Genomic DNA, 25,776 nt, shown 5'->3' with positions numbered 1-25,776 from the left:
ACCCTAAGTTTGCGGTCATCCGAGACGCAACTCTACATTGCTGGTGACTTCTGCTTCAAGTTCACACTCTCACAACAGTCAATGTATTGAGGATACAGAGTTATGGCTTCTTCCCATTTTTCCCTCAGAAGTAGCTCATTGGGTTTGGATCAAATCTGATTGCCATCTTCTTGAATCTGCATGGTCTGCACTTCATAAGAGGCGAAATGATTATAGCAGATGCTCTCTCACAAAATGAATTACTCAAAAATTTGCCATTAGAGATGCAATAGAAGATGATCTGCCATAGGAATGATGAAACAATTCTCATTCACCTAGTTTTTGGAAACACTCATGCCTTGTAAGCTATGCATGCACCCACTAACAATGCCTATTTCGACGAAACAAGAAGGGGCCATGAAAGTAATGTTAGAGGCACTAGCTATACGCAAGAACGAATAGGTGGAATGCAGGCTACAATCAATTGATTTTTATGCCAACAAAATAAAAAAAGACAACCAGGAAAATTGTCATCAGCCAATAAAAATGCACGAAAATTCAGACAAAAACAGTGATAAATAGAAATGGAGTAAGCAGTTGGAATTTTTTGACATTGTTATAACGTTTTGCCCTACTCTCGAGACATGGATTAATAGAGAAGTGCATTGAATACATTAATCCCCACCTATGGGAGGCGGCAGGGACTAATAATTAATATATACTTATCATACCTTCGATCAACCAAGTCAATTTGTTTAACTTAATTTAATTAATGCAGATATAAAAAAGTCACGCAACATCCTTGTTTTTTTAATTCAATTTAATTAATGCAGATATAAAAAAGTCACGCAACATCCTTGTTTTTTTAATTCAATTTAATTAATGTAGATTTTAAAAACTCACACGCGACCATCTCCCCGCGCTCTAAGATAGATTACAGTTTTTTAACTTATTTATTACCAGAGCTTTATACGTATAATTTTCTTACCGTAGTGGAATCTATTCTTCACATCTAAATCATAGAACAGTACTACTTACAAGAAAGAGTTCTCTTGCGGAACCGCATATCCAGGTTCTGGTTTTTTGGAAAGGGAAAGAGGAACAATTTACTTGGAATTGGCTTCGACGTTAATTTGAAGATGAATGATAACTACACGGGCCTTTGAATTAAGTGAAAACGTCTTTGGCATGGCATCGCAGCAGCGATTACTGAATGCTTCTTTCAATCAGGATAACAGGTAATTAACCAATTGGCGTTTGTGCTTAGGGTTTATCTTGCCTTGTAAGCATGGTTCTGCTTGTTTGTCAATTTTTTCATTCCAGCCGATATAGGGAACTTTAAGAAGTCTTTTCATCTTTTCGAATTTTAGAAATTATTGCCGATCATTTAGCGTATGATTTTTTTCATGTTCTCAAATTATTGATACGCATGAGAGACAATTGGCAAAAATAAATCTTGACTCCAAATTATTATCACCACGGGTTAGTAATGAGTGATAATCGGAAAGAATTAAAAACAAGATCACATTGGTGATTGTTAATCCCAATTTTATTTTTGGTGTGGTTTTGGTTGGTAAATGGATGATTACAGACTTCGGTAGTGTAGTCATTGTGAAGTCTCCGGCGTAGCTTCAACATTTTAAGTCATCTGCCTACTTTGGAGCCACAGGCCTCGGACCTTTTAAACATGAGTTATGTGATGGTGTTGATTACTTTTAATGTTATTTCAACAAAGTTGGTTTATATGACCTATCGATATCTATACCTGATGCAGTTAATGCGAAATGGTCTTGTAAGTTGTCTTGTGCACGCTTATTTTTGGAAGCTGAATTGTACTGAGAAGGAAGCAATACTCATAATGCACTTAACAAAACAGTAAAATAGTAGACGATTATACATAGATACCCCAAAAAAGAAACAGTTGAGAGAGAAAATGCTCGTAGGATTTTGTTGTACAGAGTTGTGTTGATAAATCTTTCTTAATACATGTACTTCATTCTATTTATAGGTCAAGTACTGTCAAGATGGCAGCTCCCGAATAAAGATATTGAACAAAAGGAGCCAAAGAATTACCTTATATAGAGATCCATCAGACCCTTAAAAGGGTGCATTTTGTTTTAGGTTTGAGTCAGTATTGCCTTTTTTGGAGTGACATCACAAAGACATCGTATGGGACACGTTCTTGAGGCTATCTTTCTTTTTCCTTTGAACCACTTTCCACTCAGAATATTTAGATTGAGATGGGGGGGATCCATTTGAGGAAAGGATTCAATGACCGTGCCAGCCTCAAAGGAAGCATCAACATTCTTATGCTAGGGAAGGAGGAGCATTTAACTGTGAGATCTTGCTTTGAACGGAATGAACAATTTCTTCAATATTCAACTATTTTTAGGACAAGTTAGGCATTGGAGAAAGATTGGGGCTGCGTTCTCCTTTACATTATTCTCTGGTGGACCATCCATAGAAAAATGTTGTAGCTTGGCATTATGCCACCATGTTAACCTTGACTTGAGGGTATTTCTTTTACGTTATTCTCTGGTGGAACATCCATAGAAAAATGTCATAGCTTGGCATTACGCCACCATGTGGCTTGGGTACCATTGTTAACCTTGACTTGAGGGCAATCAACAATAGTGTGAAATATGGTGAAGGGTCATTGAATGCACGACCTGATAGAGGTTTTATCACTCTCAAGTGCTAATGGAATCTGGAATGCCTGGTACGGCTTCTTGTCTGTAGATTCTAGCAAACACTAGTACAAATGAATCGCAGTTGAGGAGCAAGCTGATTATGTAAGAAATCACAGGTACGAACCCACGACACTATAGGCGCAGTCTAAGAAGAGAGCCAATGAGATATGAAATGATAATACCAATGTGGAACACGATACTTGAATTTGCAGTTTCCAGCAGAGAACTTATGTAATATGAAAAATGCTATTGCAAATAGGGTGCACGACACTACATGTGCAAATCGCAACAGAGTAATATGGAAATGCTATTCAAATAATATTGATTCTAATCAGTTATGAAGTCTGAGTATATTTCAGACTGTATATTAAAACTGCTAACTGAATATATAATCTGATGTGATTGTAAATATAACTTGCTACTGTGTTTGTATCACTGGAGAGAAGGATATCGTTTCCTTTGTTATTGATGGTTCCTCCAGCAGCGATTTCATATATTATATGTATGTAGTAAAGAGACATGTCCCTGTAGGGACATGACCCTACGTGGTAATGTCCTTTCATACTCTCTTGAGATGTGAACAGGTATCATCTTTAATGATATCTATTAGGAGAATAGGTTATTAGATTTACAATGCTTAGATACAATGATCTGAACTAGTTCATCAAATAACCAAAATCACAATGTCATGAACTCTATCATGACAAGTATTATGATCTCTGGCACTCTGGGACAACAACTTAATGAAGTTTGATCATAATACGTTTGTTATCAAGACCCAATTATTTGGAATAACAACACAATCTTGTGAAGATAACAGGTCTATCACTTGTAAGATTGTCACCTTACAATGGTTACCTTTTGATTATATATGTCAATGAAAGATTGTCACCTTTCATTACATATCTGATGCAACCATAAGATAGTGGCATTTAATAATGAATATACATAAAAAAAAAGAGAACTGAAACCTGATTTCAGTGTTTATAATTATAATTTAATCATTCCAAGTTTGTCTCTGAAATATTCCAATTTGGGCTTGGCAAGAGGTTTGGTAAGTACATTTGCTGTCTGTTCATTTGTACTTATGTATTCTAGCTTGAGAACATCTCGATCTACCATATCTCTAATATAATGATAAGGTATTTCAATATGCTTAGATCGATTGTGAAAAATTGGATTCACTGAAAGCTTGATACAACTTTGATTATTACAGTGGTTGACTGTAGGCTTCAAGGGTTTCCCGAATAATCCGATTAGCAATTTTCTTAACCATACCGCTTCTTTGGCTCCCATGGAAGAAGCTATGTATTCTACTTCAGTAGAGCTTAAGGCGACTGATGATTGTTTTCTGCTAAACCAAGAGATCATAGCTGACCCGAGGCTAAAACAACATCCTGTAGTACTCTTATGATCAGTAGAGCTGCCTGCCCAATCAAAATCTGAATATCCATGAAGATTAATTTCAACTTGATCATATTTGAGACCCATACCAATTTTACCTCGTAAGTATCATAAAATATGCTTGGCTGCCATGAGATGTATCTTCTTCAGTTCACACATAAATTGACTTAAGGCATTAGTTGCATAACAAATATCACGACTAGTATTTATCAATTACATCAATGACTCGATAATTTGCCTGTAGTAAGTAGGATCAGTAGGTTCAGATTCAAATCCATCATTCTTTTGTTTATGTAGATTTGCTTCCATAGGAGTAGTTAAAGGTTTGCAATCCATCATTCCAAACTTAGTCAGAATGTCAACAATGTATTTTCCTTGATTTAGAAAGATGTAGTTCTTCTTTTGCCAGACTTCTAGACCTAGGAAATAATGAAGAAGTCCTAGATCTTTCATGTCAAATTCTTCTGTCAGTTCCTGTTTGCATTTTGCTATAAGATGTTCTTCACCTGTTATTAGTAAATCATCAACATATGGTACAAGAATAATCATATCACCTTCAACTATTTTGAAGTATATGTAGGATTAGCTTCATTTTTGGAATATCCTAATTTTGAGAGGTAGTTGTCTATTCTTTCGTACCATGCCCTAGGAGCTTGTTTAAGACCATACAATGCTTTCTTCAGTTTACATACATAAGAATTTTTGTCATGAGTGATAAATCTTTCAGGTTTTTCAATGTATACTTCTTCAATTTCACCAATTAGAAATGCAGTTTTAACATCCATTTGGTGTATCTTCCACCCTTTGGATGCTGCAACAACCATAATGGTTCTGACAAAGGTGTACCGGGCGAAAAGAGCAAAAGTTTCTTCATAATCTATTCCTTCCTTTTGTGAGAATTCGCGAGCTACAAATCTGACTTTGTATTTTTCAGTGCTACCATTTGGTGCATGCTTGATTTTGAATAGCCATTTAGAAGAGACAAGTGATTTAGCTTTGGGTCTGGGTACAACATCCCACACATCATTTTTTTAATATGGATTGATATTCTTCAATCATTGCATCTTTCCAAGGTTGGCATGATAATGCTTCTTCAACATTTGTTGGCTTTGTTTTGATGAGTTCAGGGAGTAGTGCTGCATAGCATGAATGGTTCCTTGTTCTCTTGTTTTCGCTGACTACTTCACCAAGTTCTATATGATTTTCTTCTATCATTTTTCTTGCCCAAAGTGGTCTCTTTTTATTGTTAGGATTTTCAGTATTCTCTGAATTTGGAATAGGAGGTGCAAGATTTCCAGTATCAATCTTCCTCTCATTCTCAACTGGAAGGTTCTCATCTAGTTTAGTAGTAGGTTCTGAGTATGATTCATCAATGTTCTTGGAGAGGTTAAAAGCAATGTCTTCTTCAAATTATACATCTCTACTGATTTCAATGGTTCTTTGCCCGGGGACGTAGATCCTGTAATCTTTGGATGATTCATTGTATCCGCTGAATATGCCCTTCTTTCCTGATGGGTCTAGTTTATTTCTCTTTTCTTTAGGAATGTGAGTATATACAAGGCACCCAAATATTTTAGGTGGCTTAAATCTGGTTTGTTGCTAGTAAATATTTCTTCAGGAGTTGTACTTTCCAATATTAAGTGAGGACATCTATTTTGGAAATAAATTGAGTGTTAGAGGCTTCAGCCCAGAAGGAGGTGTGACAATTTTGATCATGCATCATAGCTCTGGCTGATTCAATAATAGATTTGTTTTTTCTTTTTGCGACTCCATTCTATTGATGATTATATGGTACAAAAAACTCCCTGTTAATCCCAACAACGATGCAAAAATCTTTAAAAGTTTCTGAAATGTACTCATCCCCATTATCTAATCTTAGGGTTTTGATTTTCTGTTTAGATTGGTTTTCAACTAGTGCTTTAAATTCTTTGAATTTGGATAACACTTCGGTTGATTCTTTTTGTTTAAGGAAGTAAATCCAAGTTTTCCTAAAATAGTCATCTATGAAAATTACATAGTAGAGACATCCGCTTAGGGAAGGTACATACATTGGACCACATAGGTCAGTATGAACGAGTTCAAGTAGAGATTTGGATTTGTGTTCACTTTTGGGGAAGGACCCTTATGTGTTTTTTTTACCTAGGGCATATTCTTTGCAAATACCAGAATGATCAGGTTTTAAACTAGGAAACCTTGTTACTGTATTTTCTATGGATGATAAAGCACGAAAATGAAGATGACCTAATCTTCTATGCCAGATTTTGTTCGTGTTTGAGATTTTATGATTTAGGGCTAAATTTTGATGGTTACAAAGTTTGTACAAACTTCCATCTCTATATTCGATGGATATAGGCTGTAGCATTCTTAATTTTGGAGTTCTTTGGCCAGGATAGTACTTTATCTTCTTGGAATGTGATATTATACCCTTGGTTTGCAAGGTCAGAGATGGAGATCAAATTTCATTTCATACAAGGTACAAACAAAATATTCTTTAGTTGAAGAGTGATACCTGAATTTAGTTGAATTGAACACGATCTAATACCTTTTACCGGGTATGTAGAATTATCCCCAGTAGTTACTTCTTGAAAGGAGTATCCTTCAAAGCTTTCGAATTTATCTCCAAAGCCTGTGATATGACGAGATGCTATATTTTCTATAATCTAAGTATTTTTGTCAGAGTTTAGTCCACTTGAGAGTGCTAAGTAGAATGCAAAGTTTTCATCTTTTTCATCTCTGACTTTTGCTAGAGCTGCTTGTATTTTCTTTTGTTCCGGACATAAGTTATGAGTATGACCAAATTTGTCACATTTGAAGCATTGTAATTTTGACCAATCTCTTTTCTTGTATGTTTTGTCGAATTACTTTATTTTTCGTTTGAATTTACCTTTCTTTCCTTTATTGTTGGTATTAACTTAAAGAGCTTGAATATCTCCTTCTTGATTTAAACTAATTCCTCTTGAAATTCCTCTTGAATCTTCTTGAGTACATTCGTTATTAAGTTGTTTAAATTTAGGAAGTTTAGGTCGTGAGCTTAGTCCACGAATAAAGGTTTCTTAAGACAAAGGTAGTCCTTTTAGTGCTATAATGAAGGTAGTCCTTTTAGTGCTATAATGCAAAGTTCTTTGTCATCCACTTAACTTCCAATAGTTGCAAGTTGATCTTTTAACTTTGAGATTCTTAGGGAATAAGATGTAATGGATTCTCCATTGATCATTTTGATATATAGTAGATCTTGTTTTATGTTAACAATCTACTAGTGTTATTAATTTCGAATGTATTCTTAATAGTAGAAAACATCTCATAAGTTGTTTTAAGGCTTGATATAGATGGGAGGATGTGATCTTTGACCAAATCTATAATGATCTTCATAGCTTTATTGCTATGTCTTTTCCAAGTTGTTTTGTTTGGATCACTTTCTAGCATAGATTTATTTTCCTCTATGTATCCTTATAATTCCATTTCTCTTGGAATAATCATTACTTGTATTTTCAATGATGCAAAGTTGGAGGCTCCTTCAAGTCTGTCTTCCAGTCTTACGTGATTCATCATCATTTTAGATTGAAAATAAATTTAAATCTATTATAAGACTGACTGAATTTCTTTATGAGCGTGGCTCTGATACCATGTAAAGTTTATGGATCTGTGATAGAGATCAGTAGTTCCTAATCTTTCAAATAATATTGATTCTAATCAGTTATGAAGTCTGAGTATATTTCAGACTGTATATTAAAATTGCTAACAGAATATATAAGCTGACGTGCTTGTAAATATAACTTGCTACTGTGTTTGTATAGCTGCAGAGAAGGATCTCATTTCCTTTGTTATTGGTTCCTCCAGCAGCAACTTCATATATTATATGTATGTAGTAAAGAGACATGTCCCCGTAGGGACATGTCCCTACATGGACATTGGAACAATCTATATGCATGTAGTAAAGAGACATGTACTCGTGGGGACATGACTCTACGTGGCCAATGGCCATGTAGGGTCATGTGCCTATGTGGACATTGGAATAGTCTTAACGTAGAGTGGCGATGGTTCAAGCTGCCCGATACAACTTACAATATATCGGAGGATATAATAACAAGCTCAATACCCATAATGATGTTTAGAATATACTATATATATATATATAATTTATTTATTTATTTTCTTTTGAAATAAGATAAATTATACATATGATCAATTTCAACACTATATATATATATATATATATATATATATATATATATATATATATATATATATATATATATATATATATATGTATACTTATATGTGTGTGTATATATATATGTGTGTGTGGAAGAGTCACAATTCATATATTAGGTATAAGGTGTACTTTACTTCTACTAAAGCTACACTTTAACAGGTAGGTGGTGCCCTCACACCCTTTCCTTTTTTGACAATGCTTCCCCCCTTCATCGTGTTCCTGCAAAAGAAATTTACCATGGTAATAACATATTTATCATCATTTAATCAATTCAAAATTACTATAACAAGTGTTTATATGCCCATTTCCAATTCATATAACATCATAATGATTAACCATTATTCCAAGTCCCACGAATTTATAACGAATAGCCAACACTTCCATTTCACATGAACCATAATGATTCACTAATTTAACCAAATCAACCGAAGTTCTCAATGATTGTAAAGAATATTTTATATTTAAGTAGAAATAGGGATGTAACAAACCTAGAGAGACAACCAACAAAATTTAAAACAATTAGAAATTGTAATACAATAGAATTTAAGAGTGCTAATTCTACAAGCTAAGTGGCCTTCAAAAAAGGAAAAAAAACTGTGAAAACTTACTTGTAATAGGATCTTAATGGCAAGAGGCTAAAGGTACATATAATCTTGCCCATGTAGTTACCATAATCCAATGTCATCCATTCTATTTTGGTCATTGATTGCATTGGGGTTTGCATTTTTTCCTTGGACAAACTCTGCAAACTCTCTCCTAACATTTGATGCCACCTCAGGATCGCCAAAGAGCCTACTCAATGCCTTCTTATCCAACTAGCAACCTCAGGATCTTTGTATGGTCGAATTCTACCAGGAATAACAAGTATCTCACTGTTAGAATACTTGAGAGAAAGTGCACATGCTAGGAAATGTAAAGGTATATTCATCTCGTTCCAGCAATGTAGAACAATTGACTCCACCTTTCTGTACAAGGTGTCCTCAGGATCCTGCTCTCTCCTATGAATGACTTGGGATGTCAAAATCATGTTCATGTTAGTTATCTTAATGTAGTGTTAATTAAAATTAAAAATTAAAATCTCTCAATAAAAAAGGATAAAGTATTGTATAAAAATTTAAACTTGCCATTTTCACTCTATCTAGCATGGAGTCCATGGCATCATAGATGTCCCCCAAACAAGGCTCATTAGTGTCAGCAAGTTGAAGCATAAACATGATGGGCTCAGGGAATTCTAATACATAATCCACTTGACCCCACCAATCATCATCCAAGATGCCTTTACCTTTGAGCCCTTCTTGTATTCGATTGCTTCCATACTTTCCATTGGTTGCTAATAACTATTTGGGACAATGCATCTTTCACCCTCACAAGTCGTCTAAGGACGATAGTGTGTGAATGTAATGATCCCTCCTTGGTTCGATCAATAAAACTCTAATTTGAACTGACTGACTTTTTGTCAAGCAATTGGTGCGTAATCAATGGATTTTAAACAAGCACTATTTTAATATCACTTCATTGATTTACAACTCAGGTGCCAAAGAATAGTTATATTATCCATGAAATGGTGACTTCACTAATTTACCACTGTAATAATCCCTGCTTGTTCTGATCACAAAAAGTCAAACTTGGACTCGTAGAATTTCGTCAAACAGTTGGCGTGCAATCAAGGAGTCTTAAGCAAGTACTACTATAACAACACTTTACTAATTTCCAAAACGAATGCCATGGAGTAGTTGTATTATAAATGAAATAGTGACTTTCGGATCGTACATTAATACTGATATAATAACAACAATTTGAAATACTGATTCATGACAGTAATGACAAATTATCATCTGTTGTTAAAGGCACCATTGACTAGGCTTAACTATTTGAGGATTTACATAGACAAACAATACTGCAAGTGCGGTTTGGAGGAGGAAATACATACCCGATTGCAATGAATGTATACTTACTAGCGGTTGGGGAATGGACTATTCTTGCGGCTTTCGTATGGAGTCCTTGTTAGACCAGCATATGACTCCCGTAATCTTCTTCGATTTGCTTACTGTCTCATCGTCAACTCCTAATTGCTACTGCTGCACTGAAGGTGACCCTGTGTGAAGTGTACCTCGTAGAATAGCTAGGTGTCGGCCAACTGCTGCCCACTGTCACACGCATATACTACTGTCGGTTCACTGCTGGGAGGAACGTAGACAGTGAAAGGCCTCTGTATGACCTGGAACTGGACTCACGCCAACTCTATCTCAGCTATGTAATGGCTCTCCAGTCTATTTGCTGTTCAAACTCCAAACAATCAGACCATGTCCTGTACGTGCCATTGTTCTAGACTGATTCCTCATGCCCAATCTTCTATCTGATGTAAACTCCAACCTGTTTGAACCTACTGCCTGTACGTTACCACTATCTGGTATGAACTTCAAATCTCTATTGCTTCTACCTACTACGGAGACTCCAACTTCTGGTGCACCAATGTATCAATTCAACTCTCAGCTTTGAAAATGCAATGTGAGTACTAGGTTTGCGTCCACACTCACTATTTTCCTTAAGGGTTTTCGTCCTCAGAAAATATCCAATCACATTTAAGCAACCTTTAGGATTTATAAAATAACATATATTTGTTGTAACAATCCGAATGCGAATGCTTTCCTTTATAACTTCGAAATGAGGAGAGCTACGAACAACTTAGCAGTGTGGGATAAAAGATTATTTCGTCTTTTAGTCACTTAAGTTACTTTTGTCATAAAGTAGCTTTAAATCATAAAGTAATTTTATATTTGCACTTTATAATATTAGAGTGACTTTATTATTATAAGTTACTTTATAACTTTATAATAACATTAAAATATTTAAATAAATCGCTTAAGTCACTTGAACTTTAATATCTCTTGAAATATGAAATACTTGTCTGATTGCCATGTCGTCTGAAATAGGAATCTCTCCTCATAATTCCCCATGTGACCAAATACACTTTCTAAAAATAGAAAGGGTCTATCTCTATTACTCCTAACTTACTATACATAGTAAGTATGGCAAATGAAGTCCAAATGATATCGAATGAAGGCCAAATCTATAAATCCCTGAATGTTGGAGATGAATCAATCCTCATAAGACCCTCTAACCATTCTCATTAGCCTACAATGATCAAATATTAGGCTAATCCTTGAAATTCTGATAGTGGCAACAAATGGGGACATTACAATGAAGCAAACTGAGTTATACCAACCTATTACCATGTTAATTGTAAGTTAATAACACATTTCAAATATGTAACAACACAAAAAACATTTTATTCAATTATGTAAAGTATGACACAAAATGATAAATGAAACTAAATAAGGGTAAATATTTACCTTTAATAAGTCTAAGTGGGAAAAAGATTTGAAAATTGCTTGTGATATATGGTGGTTTCTTGCAAACATTTGGATCTCCTCACCCTCCTTGCACACTTTTTTCACGCATTCAATTTGCGTGCCAATTGCTTTCATCACCAAGTTCAAGGAGTGGATGGTGCATGGTGTCCAAAAGATATGATCATATTGTGCTTCTACCAAGCACTCGCAGCCCTACGAACTTTAGAATTGTCTATTAATGCTTGGACAACATTGTCAACGCCCACGTACTCTATGGATTCAATGAGAATTTGGGCAATAAATTTTGCATCCTTTACCAGCCCTTCACAATCAACCGCCTTCAAAAATATTGACCCCTTGGGGGAGACATTAGTCACATTTATTAATGTATGGTTTTTGCAATCTTTCCATTCATCAAAGACAATACTCACTCCCATTTGGACCCAAGGATCTCTTATTGGTTTGAGGGTGTCTACATTCTTTCTCTCACTATGCAGTAAGGTGGTTCTCACCTTTTCATATCTAGGGCCTCAGTGACCACAAGGTGCTTCATTTATTGCTTCCACTATCTCTTTCCAATAAGGTGATCTCACTAGATTGAATGAAAGACCATTCAAAAAGAGGCAACACCCTTTATGCAACATTTTCTCTCAATTCATTTTGAAATGCCCTATCTAATGGGCCTCTCTTGCGAGTGGTGGTTTGGGTGTTTCTACTTCTCCATCCGTAGAAGAGATAGGCAAGAAGGGATGATGTGTAGTGGTTGTTTGAGAGGGTGGTGTTGGTGGTTTGTGCTTTGATTTTTCTTGTTTCCTTCGTTACACTAACCTATCAACATCTTGTTGTCATTTTAACATAGCTGCTATTTGAGCAGCCAACCCCTTCTTATCTCCTTTTGAGCCCTCAAACATGCTGATCCCTTTATCCCCAAGGCCTATTAAATGATGTTTAACTCGGTAATAGGAGCTTCTATATTGTGTTTTGTGAAAATTGCATTTCCATATATAGCCCCCCCTTTAGCACATTGTTCAATTCTTGTTGTATACTTCCACAAAGGAGAACTTTTTTTAAATTTTAAATTTTTGGGATCCCTTCCCACCCATTGAACTCTTACTACTCATTTTTGCAATCTATAACAAAAATAAAAAGAACATATAAAACTTATACAAAAACTCGACAAAATTTAGAACAATAAAAAAGCATAAAACAAACTATGAAAGAAACAAAAGGAAGGATCAAAAGCATTCTTGGAACACTCAACATTGATTATTGGAAGAATTTGAGACTCCACAAACAATCTCTACAACCTTCTCTTCGAATTTGCAAAATGGACACGCTAAAATGAGAGAGCAAATGGGAGATTAGATGAGTGGTTTTTTTTATTAGTCTCTTTTTAGGTTTACATTAAAAAAAATTAAGAAAACATTCTTTAAGTTATTTTTTTTCATTTTTTGGACCCTATTCCCACGGGTCCTCTCGGGTTCACCATGGGTCCGTTTGAGTTCACTTGGGTTTGCCATGGTTCACTTGGGTTAGCCTGAGTTCACTTGGGTTTAGGTAGGGTTCGAATTTCAGACCGCGAATCTGTCTGGGTTTGCACCAGCACGGACTTGGACATACCTACAGTCCGAAATCTAGACCTAGCGCGGACTTGAACAGACCCACAATTCAAAATTTGGACCTTGTGCTGACCTACAGTGAACCTGGATGCGAATCCGGACCTACATGAACTCGAACCCGAACCTAGGTGGCAAGGTTCAAACCTGGTAACTTAGTCTAGAAGTGATGAGGCAAAGGTAGGAAGGAAGCTTTTTATGATGCATAAAGTGGGCATATCTAATAAGGGGATTGAGATACAACCTTATTTTATTTATGGAGATCTTTGGAGTAGGAATATCTCTTGAATTAAAAAATTGAGCTTGATTTTGCTTGTTTTTATGACCACAATAACATAGAGTTTGGAATGACATGGTTTTCTAGATTCAGATCCTTCTACAATTCTTAGTTTAAGGATGAGGCCTCTAAAGGATCACTTGAAAAGTCAAATGGATAAAGTGCGACAGGGCTAGTTAGAGGTTGGTGGCACTGGGGGATGGAGGAATATCAATCATGACTTTGAGAAGTGCTTTTGGCATTTTTGGTTTATGCATTGTATTTTACTTTTCATTTTAAAGTTCCTATAAATTTAAATAATTCGTGTGTTGTGAAGATTCATTTTTGAGATAGGTTCACTATTGTGTTGAGCTCAATATGAATTGTTGTACAACAAACTTTAGATTTTATGATTGAGAATTATACCCTTTCGCAGTCATTAGACAATGATAGAGATTTATCATATCTCTAAGGGATCATTGTCAAATAACTCAAGACTATGATTTGAGAGTTCGAGATTGAGAGCTTGAGAACACAAGTTGAAGCTACATTATTCCGAGTGTTAAGAGATAGCTTGATGGAGCTTCGCTTGGTTGAGAGTTTGTTTCTTCAAGAGATGATTCTCAACAGTATTCATTTATGTAATTACCCAAATTTGCTGCGTATGGCTTAAGGACGGTCTCTAGGGTAAGGGGAACTTGATTTTTTAGAATCAATGTATTAAGGCGGGGTCTGGGAGGGGAATGTTGGCATAAATACCTTGATTGGGTAACTCCACTGCAATATCTGTATAATTGTTGTTCAATTGTACTCAACTGTCTGTCTTCCCCTGTACATGTCTTTGCATTTGCATCATATGGATGAATAAATTGAATCATTCAACTCTGTTTTTATCAACCATAAATTTTAGTCTGCACTTGAGATAAATTTTTGCAGCTTCTTCCAATTAATCAACCGTATAGTGCACTTGATAGCAACCTAAGGCTTCTTCTAGCCATTGTTTTTACAATTTTTTGGGTAGTTTCTTTATTTGATGTAATTCAGTTTTTTTCTCTAACTCCAATTTTTTTTCACTAAAATGAAATAATTTTTGGATTGCATGTGAGATAAATCAGAGCAGGTTCTTCCAGATTCTTCAACATTATAATGTATTCAATGGCAGTATTACATTTCTAGATATGATGTATTGGGGCAAAGGTTTCCCATTAATAAATGGTGATCACCATCTCATGGCTTCACATTTCAGTGGTGTAATTAGAAGCACATTTAAAGCTCTTAATTGTTTTTAATTGCATTCAAAGATAATTCATTTGGGGATTTTACAAGTCATGGAATCATTAACCTACAGTTATTTAAGTTTTTTGAAGCTTAATTAGCTGCAATAATTTCTGCAATACATGCAGTTAATTAGGTCATGCTTCTTTGAGGACAGGGTTATGTAATGAGTTGCGATACAGGACTAGAGTTTATTTTGTTGTTATGCATGTGTAGGACTGATAGCTAAATAAATAAGAAAAAAAGATGACTTTTGAGTTTTGACTTAAATTGAGAGTCACTGTTTGATATTGCATTTCCTATTTAAGCTGCAAGAATCCTTGATTTTAAGAGAATTTTTTTTTTGAAGGATTTAACTTGTCTATTGTCGTTGAGGAATAGGTCTGTTGACTCCATTGAGCAACTTCTGTGATTTACTAGGAGATAACCTCAGGAAGTGATTGACTGCATGCTATTGCTGCCTGTTCAACATCAATCTTCATAATCGTCTATTATTGAGTCGTAATCTGAAGTACTGCCCCTGATCTATCTCTGAGTTGGATATTACTATCACAGAATAAAAGAAAGTGATAAGTGTTTTTGCAACATATGTTAAAATAAAATATTAAAATAATGTCTTTGTGGTTGAAGGCTTGAAGCACATTACGGTGCCACTAATTCCTGACAAATATTGTGCTATTGCACTCAAATTTTGCATGTTACAAACTCCATACAAATAATTAATATTCTGGGTAATTTATCATTTTCACTAGCATCAGCAAGTGAAATTAAGTCACTTTATTGAGTTGGGGAAATTGAAATAACTGTCTTGGGGACCACTCCCTTCATAATATAAAATATTAAAAATACATATATTTCAACTGTGGTTTTTAAGACCGCAGCAATCGAGTATAGCACTCCCTATAAACTGCACTGCGCCAGGTAAACTTTATAGGTACCACGTCAGTTGGGGAGGGGCTAGACCTCTTGCTTTACCACAGGTAGCTCTCACCAATCGAGCCAGTCCCCCCAGCCCCACTTTTCAGCTTTTCTTAGAGACAAGATCCATATAAATGTGCAAGGGAACAAACAAAAGTCTCTAATAAATTTGATTCTATACATAAACAGTTTTAACTCCCATCCACAGGCTGTCTATATTATTGTATGTATCGAGAGAAAATGTAGACAGACCCCTATCAACGATGAACTTACTCTTCCTGGGAGTTTTTGGTAATAAAAACTGAGGAAGGCTATTCCTTCTGTCATCTTAAACCTTAAAGCTTGTTTTAGAAAATCTAAGCCTTTCTCTGCCTCGGTTTTCCTCTTGGTTTTGTTCTTTAGCTACCCTTTTTAAATGAATGGCTTCCATTTTCCCCGAATCATTCTGTTGGTAGCTGTCAGATTCTTGTCCAGAGATGGTAAATCTGCGTCATAAACTGCTTATGCAATGATGTTCTCAATTCACCCAGAAATGTAGCTTTGAATGAGAGTTATAGTGATATTCTTTATGGAATCTTCACCTTCCCTAATAGCCACAAGTATTGAGGAGATATAAGAATTTACCTTGCACAATGATATGCTTCCAGGAGTTCATCAGTCAACGCCCACTGAATAAACTGAAATAATAAATTGCAGCACATTTTGAAAATGCATTTCAGGCTATTGTCTGATATTTCACCGAGAGAAGCTATTATCTTTGACTACTCACTAATCTCACTGCCGTATCCATTGAAATGCTCAGAAGAAAATGGGATTTGATTTCTCCATTGTGGAGTCTTCTTGAGATCTTGAGAAATACACCTATTATAATCCTTAATGCTTCATCTAAATGGTCTTGACCATATCTAAAAATAGGGGAAATCCTTTTCTGGCATGAGCTGATATGTCATCCTTAATGATGATCATAACTTGCCTGCCTTAGAATTTAATTGCATAATAAGTCTTGATTTAAGATATAGACATCTAAACATCTGAGTTCCATCCTTATAAGTTTGAATTGAATGAGCTCATTTTGTCATTCACACTTGTCCAAGAATCCAAGTTAGTGCCTATTTTTTAGATGTCTTATTGTTTTTGTATAATTGGCAAGAATATCAGCTTCAACATTGATTCCCCTGTAAACATGGTCAATGGTAAACTTTCTAGTAAAAAGGCTAAACTTGTAAAAGAAAGTTTTTAATTTTGTAGTTTGGATTAGTTATCTTTTTAACTGCATTGATTATAATTTATAATCATTGAACCACCTTCTCTTTCTACTTTTGGGTTATTCAAAATATTGTGAAGTTCAGTTTGCGTTTGCTTGGGTTCATTCAAGATGAACCCACAAACAAAAACAATGCTTTGAGGGAATACTGGAGTGATTGAGCTGGGATTCAATCCAGGTTCAAACTAGACTTGAACCTGGGGTCTTGGGGGAGCAAACCAGTAAAGTAGCAAGAAAATAACTGAAAATCAGGGAGAAAATTAAAAAACTGTAAACCATAGCAGCTGGAATGAAGGAAATGAAAATAAAAGAAGTGTTCTGTACTTCTCAAACACAGCTCATAAATTCTCTGAAATTGATTAATGCTGGCTTAGAATTGTATATTATTGCTTGTCAACAAATGCAGCCCACTCAAATATGCTGAAAGGTTGAAAGTTCAAATGAAACAATGTGTAAAATTAGTGAATCTGAGTGTCTTGAAGGATAGATTGGTCTTTGTATATCCTGCTGCATTTTTCTCAGGCTTGCAAGATTTTGCTGATTTTCTAGCTGGTAATTTGTCAGCCCTGTTTGTTGCATGAGTACTTAGTACAAACAAGGGTTAGCGTAATCCAATAATCTTATTAGAGGGATTCAATTAACTACATGAAGATTATTAGCAAATGGAATGCTTGAAGTTCTTCCACACAGAATACTAATAAAATATTGGCGAATTTTTTAAGCTCTTTTAAAATGTTCAAGTTCATCCAATGTTTTAACTTTTTTTTGATTGTTAATAGGAAGCCATGTTTAAGACTGCTAAACACTCAAGTATTCAAACCTGTGAGCTAAGCAGCCTAGCGTAGACACAAGCCTTAACCACAACTGTCTACCGGGGATTTGAACCTTACTGGCAATTGAACCCTACTGGCAGCCTCACTAATGAAGTGTTTTCACCACTGTTCTAAATGGGACACCTCTCAAGTTCGTCAGGACTTAAATATAAAAGAGATTTGTATAAACTTATATATTATAATTAAAATCAAAGAATATTAACATCAATAGAAAGGTTGATTCATTATGAGATATTGAACAAAGTTCGCAAGCTTGGACTTGGCTCGGATCGCCAAGACTGACTCGACTCGTGAATCGGCAATGATTTGACATGAAATTTAGAGATTTTTATCGATTCAAAATTTGTTTCAGGCACCCATTATTAAATAAAGCTTAAAGACACCATAACATAATCAAATAGAAGCTAATATGATCACATACATAAACATACATCCATCACATACATACAAATGTAAATTGTAGTTGAAGGAAATAGAAAACATGAATATATAGAATTATAAATGTTGTCAAATGTATATAAAATATGTGAAATCCATGACACGAAATGTTCCCAAACATGTGTGACTGTAAACAAAAACAAGTCTATGGCTCAGACTCTAGCTCATGCTTAGCCTCAAATCAGCCTCAAAGTAGTATGTTTGCCTCCTACAAAGGCGTCTAAGGTAGGTCCTGGACGATTGAGTAGCCATAGTCTATGCTTGTGAAGTGCTATAGTGATCAACATCAGTTGTGCTTGTGTTGGATTGTTTTCTATCCTCCTCCTCTTTTATAGCCTCAGCCTCTATGTTTGCTTGGTCAACCCACTCATGGTTCTCACTCTCAGTGCAGACGGGATCTATAGACTCAGGGAGCACTTAGACTCTAGATTGATCTTTGCTAGACTGATTGAAGAGGAGTCAGTGTCAAAAATCTATCTAGTCCTAAGATAGAAGTTATAATGAACAAAGACAAGCTCATTCAATATCTCCACAATCAATCTCTATTATGCCTCTTTGAATGGATGTGCTCAAACATGGACCAATTGCACTTACATCCATAAGTGCTCAGTGGCTGACTTAAAATACGGATGGCAAATTGTTTTAAGGTTTGAAGTTGAGGGCCTGAATGTTTGCCACCATCTATTTGAAATAATGAAAAGAAAAAAATCAGTCTCATTTCCAACTTTAAGGCTAGATTATAAAATAAAAAACTAAAATGCACAAGCCATAAAATTAAGAATCTTTACATATATTTCTACCTGGCTGAAATTGTGTCCAAGCCTGTATGCAAACATTGCTTGTGAAGATCACCTTTTCTTGATTATTATATTTATCTAGTTGGAGTGTTGCACTTGAGGCTGTGCCATCAATACACAACTTTTGTACCATTCTATCCACCTTGATGTCGTCTCGGAAATGAAATGCTGAATTGAAGTAATATGCTGTTGCATGGATGGGCTTGTGAGGCTGGTTTTGCCATCTCCTATCAATAATCTCTCAAATGGGGCCATACTTATCCTCAACTAGACCCATTTGAGAGATTATTGATAGGTCGAAGTATGCAAGTTTCTTATCTTTGTAAGATTGCCACCGCACAAAGATATTCATTTCATAGGTGCAAGGAAAATCACCACGAATTATCTCATGTGATGTTGTCATGGTTTCACACACACGAAACCCACCATGAACCATATTAGAGGGTGGAATAAGGTTTTCTCACCTCAAAACTTCTTTTTCATAGACAAGAATGCATTACTGGGAATTTCACCTCGAACTTCTCTTTGTTCAAGATTGCTGCCTGTACGCGTAGATTGCTGTCTGACCCCCTAGAAGCAAATCGTGTCTTGAATGCTTCTCGATCCGACAAGTATCCATCTATCTAGGAATGTTATAACCTAGATATCTGCTTAAAGACCTCCTAGCCTACATACATGGAACTTCATCATATGAATCATAGTCCTCTGAGTGTTGATCACTAGAGAAACCATCTTGACCTGGTTCACTCCCTCTGAATCAACATGATCAAGATCCTTGGATATCAAATAAAGTTGGATATCAAATAAAGCAAATTCTCTAGCTGCTCCCTCTGACACCAATATTCTTGTAATGCCCTAAAGGTAACTTTGTAAAATTACAAAAAAAAAATGGAGCAGGCGGGAATGAGCAAGAAGTAGGCCAATGACTTAGGAGGACGACTAAATCTGGACTGCAGGTATGCTGGAGATGGTCAGCAAGACTCTGGGGACCCATAGACTGTGGGGACCCCAATGTGCACTCAGCATGTAAGTTGGGGCCCTATATGGATCCTACTCTTCCACGCGTTAGAACCTGTTGCGGGAGGCCTCCAAGACAACTCAAGCTTTGGGGCCCAGTCTTCTAATGGAAAGGACGGTTCTTCGAGTGGTGTGGGAGAGTGGTTGTATTGGGACAAAAAGATCCAAATCCTAAATCTTGGACACTGCTCTTTGGGGTCAGACCCTCAGAGAAATCCTCCTTCCCATTGGTTAAGAATATTTCTGATTCGGCCAGTGTCCCAGACCAGTTAGTGGATCATTCCATTAGTGCTATGGCCTTTACCTTGGTTGGAAAATTCTCTGGACCTTGTCCCAAAATAGATGTGGTTCGAGGGTTTGTGAAAAACCAATGCAAAGTGAAAGGGAATGTTGAAGTGACAACCATGTCTAAAGGATACTTTTTGTTTGCATTCTTGAATAAGGATGATCTTGAATACGTCCTATGCGGTGGCCCCTGGACTATTGACAGGTCTACCCTGGCATTGAAAAAATGATCACCTAAGTTGGAGATGAACGATTCTATATTTGCCTCTGCTCCGGTGTGGATTCACCTACTTGGCCTTCAACTGGAATTTTGGAAGGAGGATGTATTTAGAGGTATAGTTGGTTCCCTTGGAGACTTGTTTTCTATTGATGCTATGATGACAACCAAGACAAGATTGGTCTATGCTCGACTATGTGTGTGTGTGTGGGTTGATATACTGACCTCCCAACCTTGGTGGATTTGGGTATCTAAATTGGACAGAATGGTGCAACTAATTGAATATGAGTCCATCCCCTTTGCTTGCTTTCTATGCAAGAAAACAAGGCATTGAGCAAAGAAGTGCCCATTAAATGTTGAAAAAATATAAACTCAAAAAAGACAGGAAATAAGAAAAGATGGATTAAAGAGGAAAAGGCTTACCCTGTTGAACAATTACAAGGAGAAGGTAATGGAAAGAGCATTGGAAACAAGGAAATAACGGTTACGCAAGAAGGTATTGATTGGAACTCAGACCTTGATTCTTGTATCTAGGAAGGTAGAGTGAGCTCTAAGGAGACAAAAGTGATTGAAAATGAAAAAGAAAACTCTTCTGATATCTCTCCTCCCTCTCTGCCAGATTTTGGGGTAGAGGAGGGAGAGATCTCAGTGGACGACCTCTCTTTGACTCTTCCATCTATGCTACTAGACTCTCACCCTTTGGCTCCCTTTGAGGAAGCTCAACAGTGTGGCGTGTTGGGGGATGATATTTGGGAGGATTTTGTGGCTGCAACGCCTACTAGATGGGGAGATATTGAGGAGGAAAATTAGAGTAAAGATGAAAATGAGGGGGGTTGGTCAACAGTCGACAGAAAGAAGACAATCCAAACAAAAGATAGCTCAATGTAGGGACTTGGAACAAAGTCAAAGCATGGCTCAATATCCAATGAAAAAAAATCAGACTAAGCGTCAAGCGAAGCAATATGGTGGAAGGGTAACTAGGAACAGGCCCAAAGTGGATGTTGGGTCTCCCAAATCCAATGTGGGAAGACCATCCAAAGTTGCTTCTCGAGATAAAGAGAGTAAGAGGGATATGGCAGATGGTAAGCTTACCATCATAGAGGTACGTTCCCTTGTAAAACCATGAAGATTTTATCTTGGAACATTAGAGGGCTAAATGATCCTCATAAGCAAAATATTCTTAGAAACATATGTAGAGACCATAGACCTGATATTTTGTTTATCCAAGAAACTAAAATGAGTAAAGAAAAAGTGGAAAAAATAAAAAATTTAAAGAGGAATGTTAATTGTAGGAGGGGATTGTAATGGGGCGTCCGATGGTACTGCTGTTGTTTGGAATCCCAGAAGTGTGCATGGTGAGACTGTGTTCATTAGTGTAATATCCTTATTATCAAATTCAAATGTCTTAGAAATGATTTTGTTTGGACTGCTGCTACTATTTATGCACCCAATGCTAAATATGCTAGAGCTAGATTCTGGCATTCTCTATCTGATGCAATTAGCTGCTTTACTACTGTCTTTTGGATGGTTATGGGGATTTTAGTACTCCTTTGACAGAGGCAGAAAAATCATGAGGTTTTTAAACCAACTTGGATAGTAGATTGGATTTGCAGAATTTCATTAGCAGCAATGGTTTTTATGATTTGGACCTTTATGGAGCGGACTTTACTTGGAGTAATCGGAGAGAGGGGGATGATTGTATTCAGGTTAGGTTGGATCGGTGTCTTCTTTCTTGTGACTAGATTGCTAAGTTTCAGTTCTCCCTAGGGACCCTTCCCAGAATTGGCTTTGATCATTTCCTTCTTTTCTGCAGTGCTTCTTGTTGGCAAAGTCAAAAGGCATGCCTCTTTCAGATTTGAGCGTATGTGGACTCTCCACTTGGACCTTTCTAAGTGCATCCTTTGTTGGTGGAACAGTGGTATCCGTGGCACTGCCATGTTCAGAGTGTCAAAGAAACTTAGGAATGTGAAAACCAACATTAATATGTGGAATCGGGTGGTGTTTGGGGATATCTTTGAATCTAAAGGCAAGGTGAAGCTGGATCTGTTCAATGTTCAGGAAAGTATGCAGGCTGATGGAGGTAACTCTGACCTGATTCAACTCGAGAAGGATCTGCTTGTTGCTTACCATGATATTATTTCAAAAGAAGTCTTTGGAGACAGTGATCTAGGATTGTTTGGTTAAAAGCTGGAGATAGGAATACTTGTTTCTTTCATCTTACTGCTTCCAAGCATAAGGTCTCTAATAAAATTTTAAGAATTGTTTCTGGTAAGAAAATCATTTCCAGGGAGGACATTAAGGTTGTTGCGGTTCAATTCTTTTCCAACCTTCTTTCTACTGAGCTTCCTTAGAGGACTGCTGAAAAATATTCCCCCTTCCATTTCTAAGGAACATAACAACATACTATGTGCCATCCCTTTGGAAAAGGAGATCAAAGATGCTGTGTTTTCATTTGAAGGGGACAAAGCCCTGTGAAGAGATGGATTCCTGATGTTCTTCTTTCAAGTCTACGGGCATATTGTTAAATTGGATGTTGTGAATGTTGTAAAGGAATTCTTTGGGGCAAGATCGCTTCTGAAAGAACTTAATGCTACTTTTATAGTGCTTGTCCCTAAAGTGCCAGGTGCTGATATCATGGAGAAGTTTAGACCTATAAGCCTTTGTAATTCAATTTATAAGATTATGGCGAAGTTTCTAACCATAGTTGGAAAACTCGTCAAGTACTCGGCGAGTTTTAAAAACTCGCCGAGTTTTAAAAACTCGCCGAGTTTCCTAGCTCGGCGAGTTTTTAATCAGTTAACTCGTCGATTCAAAAACTCGGCAGACTGGTAAAAACTCGCCGAATACTCGGCGAGTAATCGCGAAAAACTCGTGATTTACAGGTGAGATTTTCGCCCGCGACTTGTGACGGATTAAAGTAGCAGTGAATGTGTTTTTTTCTCATTTTTTCTTGTATTTGGATTGTTTAGAGCCTTGAGGAGTGAAGAGAAGAAGGTTTGGAGGCATTCTTGGCTGATTGCAAGTGATTCAAGGCGGATTTGAGTGGATTGTAGAGGATTCTAATCGATTTTAGAAGACAAATTTCTTTCCAGGTATGTTCATCTTATCATAGTTTGAAAACTTTTTATAGTTTTATAACAAATGTTCTTTTGTTTTTGTTGTTGTTAACTTGTTTGTAAATGTTTTCAAATCATTTAAAATCATTTTGAATCATTTTGATTTGAAACCCTAGCTTCTAAGGATATGGTTGAAGTTTGTTGTTTGCTAAGGATATGGTTGAAGTTTGAAGTTTGAAACTTTGAATCATTTGAAACCCTAGCTTCTAAGTTCTAACTTTGTTTATTCATTTTTCTATATATTTATGTGTAGGGCAGCAGTCAACCATTAAAAAAATGACAAACTCGCAAGAAGAGTGGCCATTAACACCATGCCCATCTGGATATATAGGCACTCGGCCTAAAAATGCAAGAGATAAGGCATGGCGGTATGCCTATGAAGCTCCAAATCCAAATGATATTGGGAAGGTGATATGCATTCCTTGTGAGAGAATTATTTCTGGAGGCATAAACCGCCTCAAATACCACCTTGCAGGCATAAAGAAACATGACTCAAATCCTTGTCTCAAGGTAACTGAGGAAGAAAAAAGATTCATCCATGCCCTACTTGCAGCTGCTGAAGAGAAAAAATTGAATAGGGAGAGGGCAAAATTAGCTATGAGGGCAGCCATAGCTGAATCAGAAGGAGCTCCTTTTGATATGCAAGAGGAAGAAGAAGCACTTGAGAACATACCAGGATCTCTTCGTGGCCCACGGATCCGCAAACAAAATTTCTCATTTACCGGTTCCACTTCTTCTACATCTCCTACTTCTTCATCATCACCATTCGGATCCCCATCAGGGATAGGTGGTTATTTTGTGCCTAGGAACACACCTGGAGCACAGCCATCATTAGAGGGCACTGCATCGTTTAAGGAGGTGCATGAGCAAACTGATATTGCAGCAGCTGATTTTTGGTTTTTCAACAATATCTCAATGAATGCCGCTGATAGTCCCTATTGGGTCAATATGGTGAATGCAATGACAATATCAGGCAAAGGGTACAAGCCGCCTAATCGCAAGAATATGAGTGGAAGGTTAGTATTTTACTATTTAGTAATTGTAAATAATTGTGATTCACTTTAGTTCATTGTTATATTTTAAATCTTAATTGTTATAACTTATTTCCTAATTTTTTACTAACACTTACACTTTATTTAATATTACACCTAAATTTTGTAGGTTGCTTGACGAAGCGGTTGGTAGGGCAACATTGTTGATAGAAGACCAAAAGAAAGAGTGGAAGAAGTATGGCTGCACCATTTTATCTGATGGGTGGACAGATGGAAGAAGTAGAACCATTATTAACTTCTTGACTGCTTGCAAAGATGATGTGGTGTTTTGGAAATCTGTCGATGCCTCCAACAAAGTGAAAAATGCAGCCACATTGGCTTTAATGTTGGAGAATGTTGTCATGGAGGTGGGAATAGAGAATGTGGTGCAAATAATCACAGATAATGCAACAGCATATGTGGCAGTAGGTAGATTTAATTTTTTATATTTGAATCAATATGAATCATGAATGTAATGCTATGGATAATGGTATTATTCAATTTAGATTTGATGTAATTTGTAAATTGATAAGTAGGAGATAATTTCCACAGCTTGCAAATGGGGTTGCAAGCTTTGGGTTTAATTATGGAGGAAACTTCGTAGTTAAGCGCACTCAGGCTGGAGTAGTACTAGGATGGGTGACCTCCTGGGAAGTCCCGGTGCTTCACCCCTGTGAGCATCACCTAGATCCAATGAGTGCTAAGTGTTCCATTTATTCTCATGAGAGATGGATTCATGTTGAATCACTACTCATGAAACATGGGTCATCGAGTTTGACTCAAAATCACACAGTTAAATCCTGATATTCATATCGTAATTTGTAAATACTAAATATAGAAAGTTTATTATTGATTATTGATTTTTTGCTAATCTTTTAGGTAGAATCCTCCAAGAGAGGCATCCCACACTTTTTTGGTCACCTTGTGTAGCACACGTCCTTGACCTTCTTTTGGAGGACATAGGAAAACTTGATTGGGTGAGTCCAATTGTGGAAGATGCTAGGCGAGTCACGAAATATATCTATAATCACCCATGGGTTCTCAGTTTGATGAGAAAAGCCACTAAAGGCAAAG

The 25,776-nt window shown here is 36.4% G+C and overlaps 1 protein-coding gene across 4 annotated transcripts in view; it reads left to right on the top strand.

Moving 5' to 3' along the window:
• Positions 1–944: 944 nt before the first annotated feature.
• ATG18B (autophagy 18 B-like protein) overlaps positions 945–25,776 on the top strand; it is a 150,504-nt gene continuing 125,672 nt past the window's right edge. For 3 of the 4 annotated variants that reach the window (XM_089819137.1, XM_089819135.1, XM_089819134.1), the window contains exon 1: positions 966–1,217. In XM_089819137.1, the coding sequence (XP_089675263.1) occupies positions 1,123–1,217 (95 nt within the window). In that variant the 5' untranslated portion in view covers positions 966–1,122. Of the gene's footprint in view, positions 1,218–25,776 lie in introns of all 4 variants that reach the window. The other variant, XM_089819136.1, reaches the window with a different exon arrangement.

This window comes from Cupressus sempervirens, chromosome 3 (assembly GCF_028749045.1).
Source record: "Cupressus sempervirens isolate cs-2001-9-10 chromosome 3, ASM2874904v1, whole genome shotgun sequence".
NCBI classification, from domain to species: Eukaryota; Viridiplantae; Streptophyta; class Pinopsida; order Cupressales; family Cupressaceae; genus Cupressus; species Cupressus sempervirens.
This window is presented reverse-complemented; position numbering and strand designations above follow the sequence as displayed.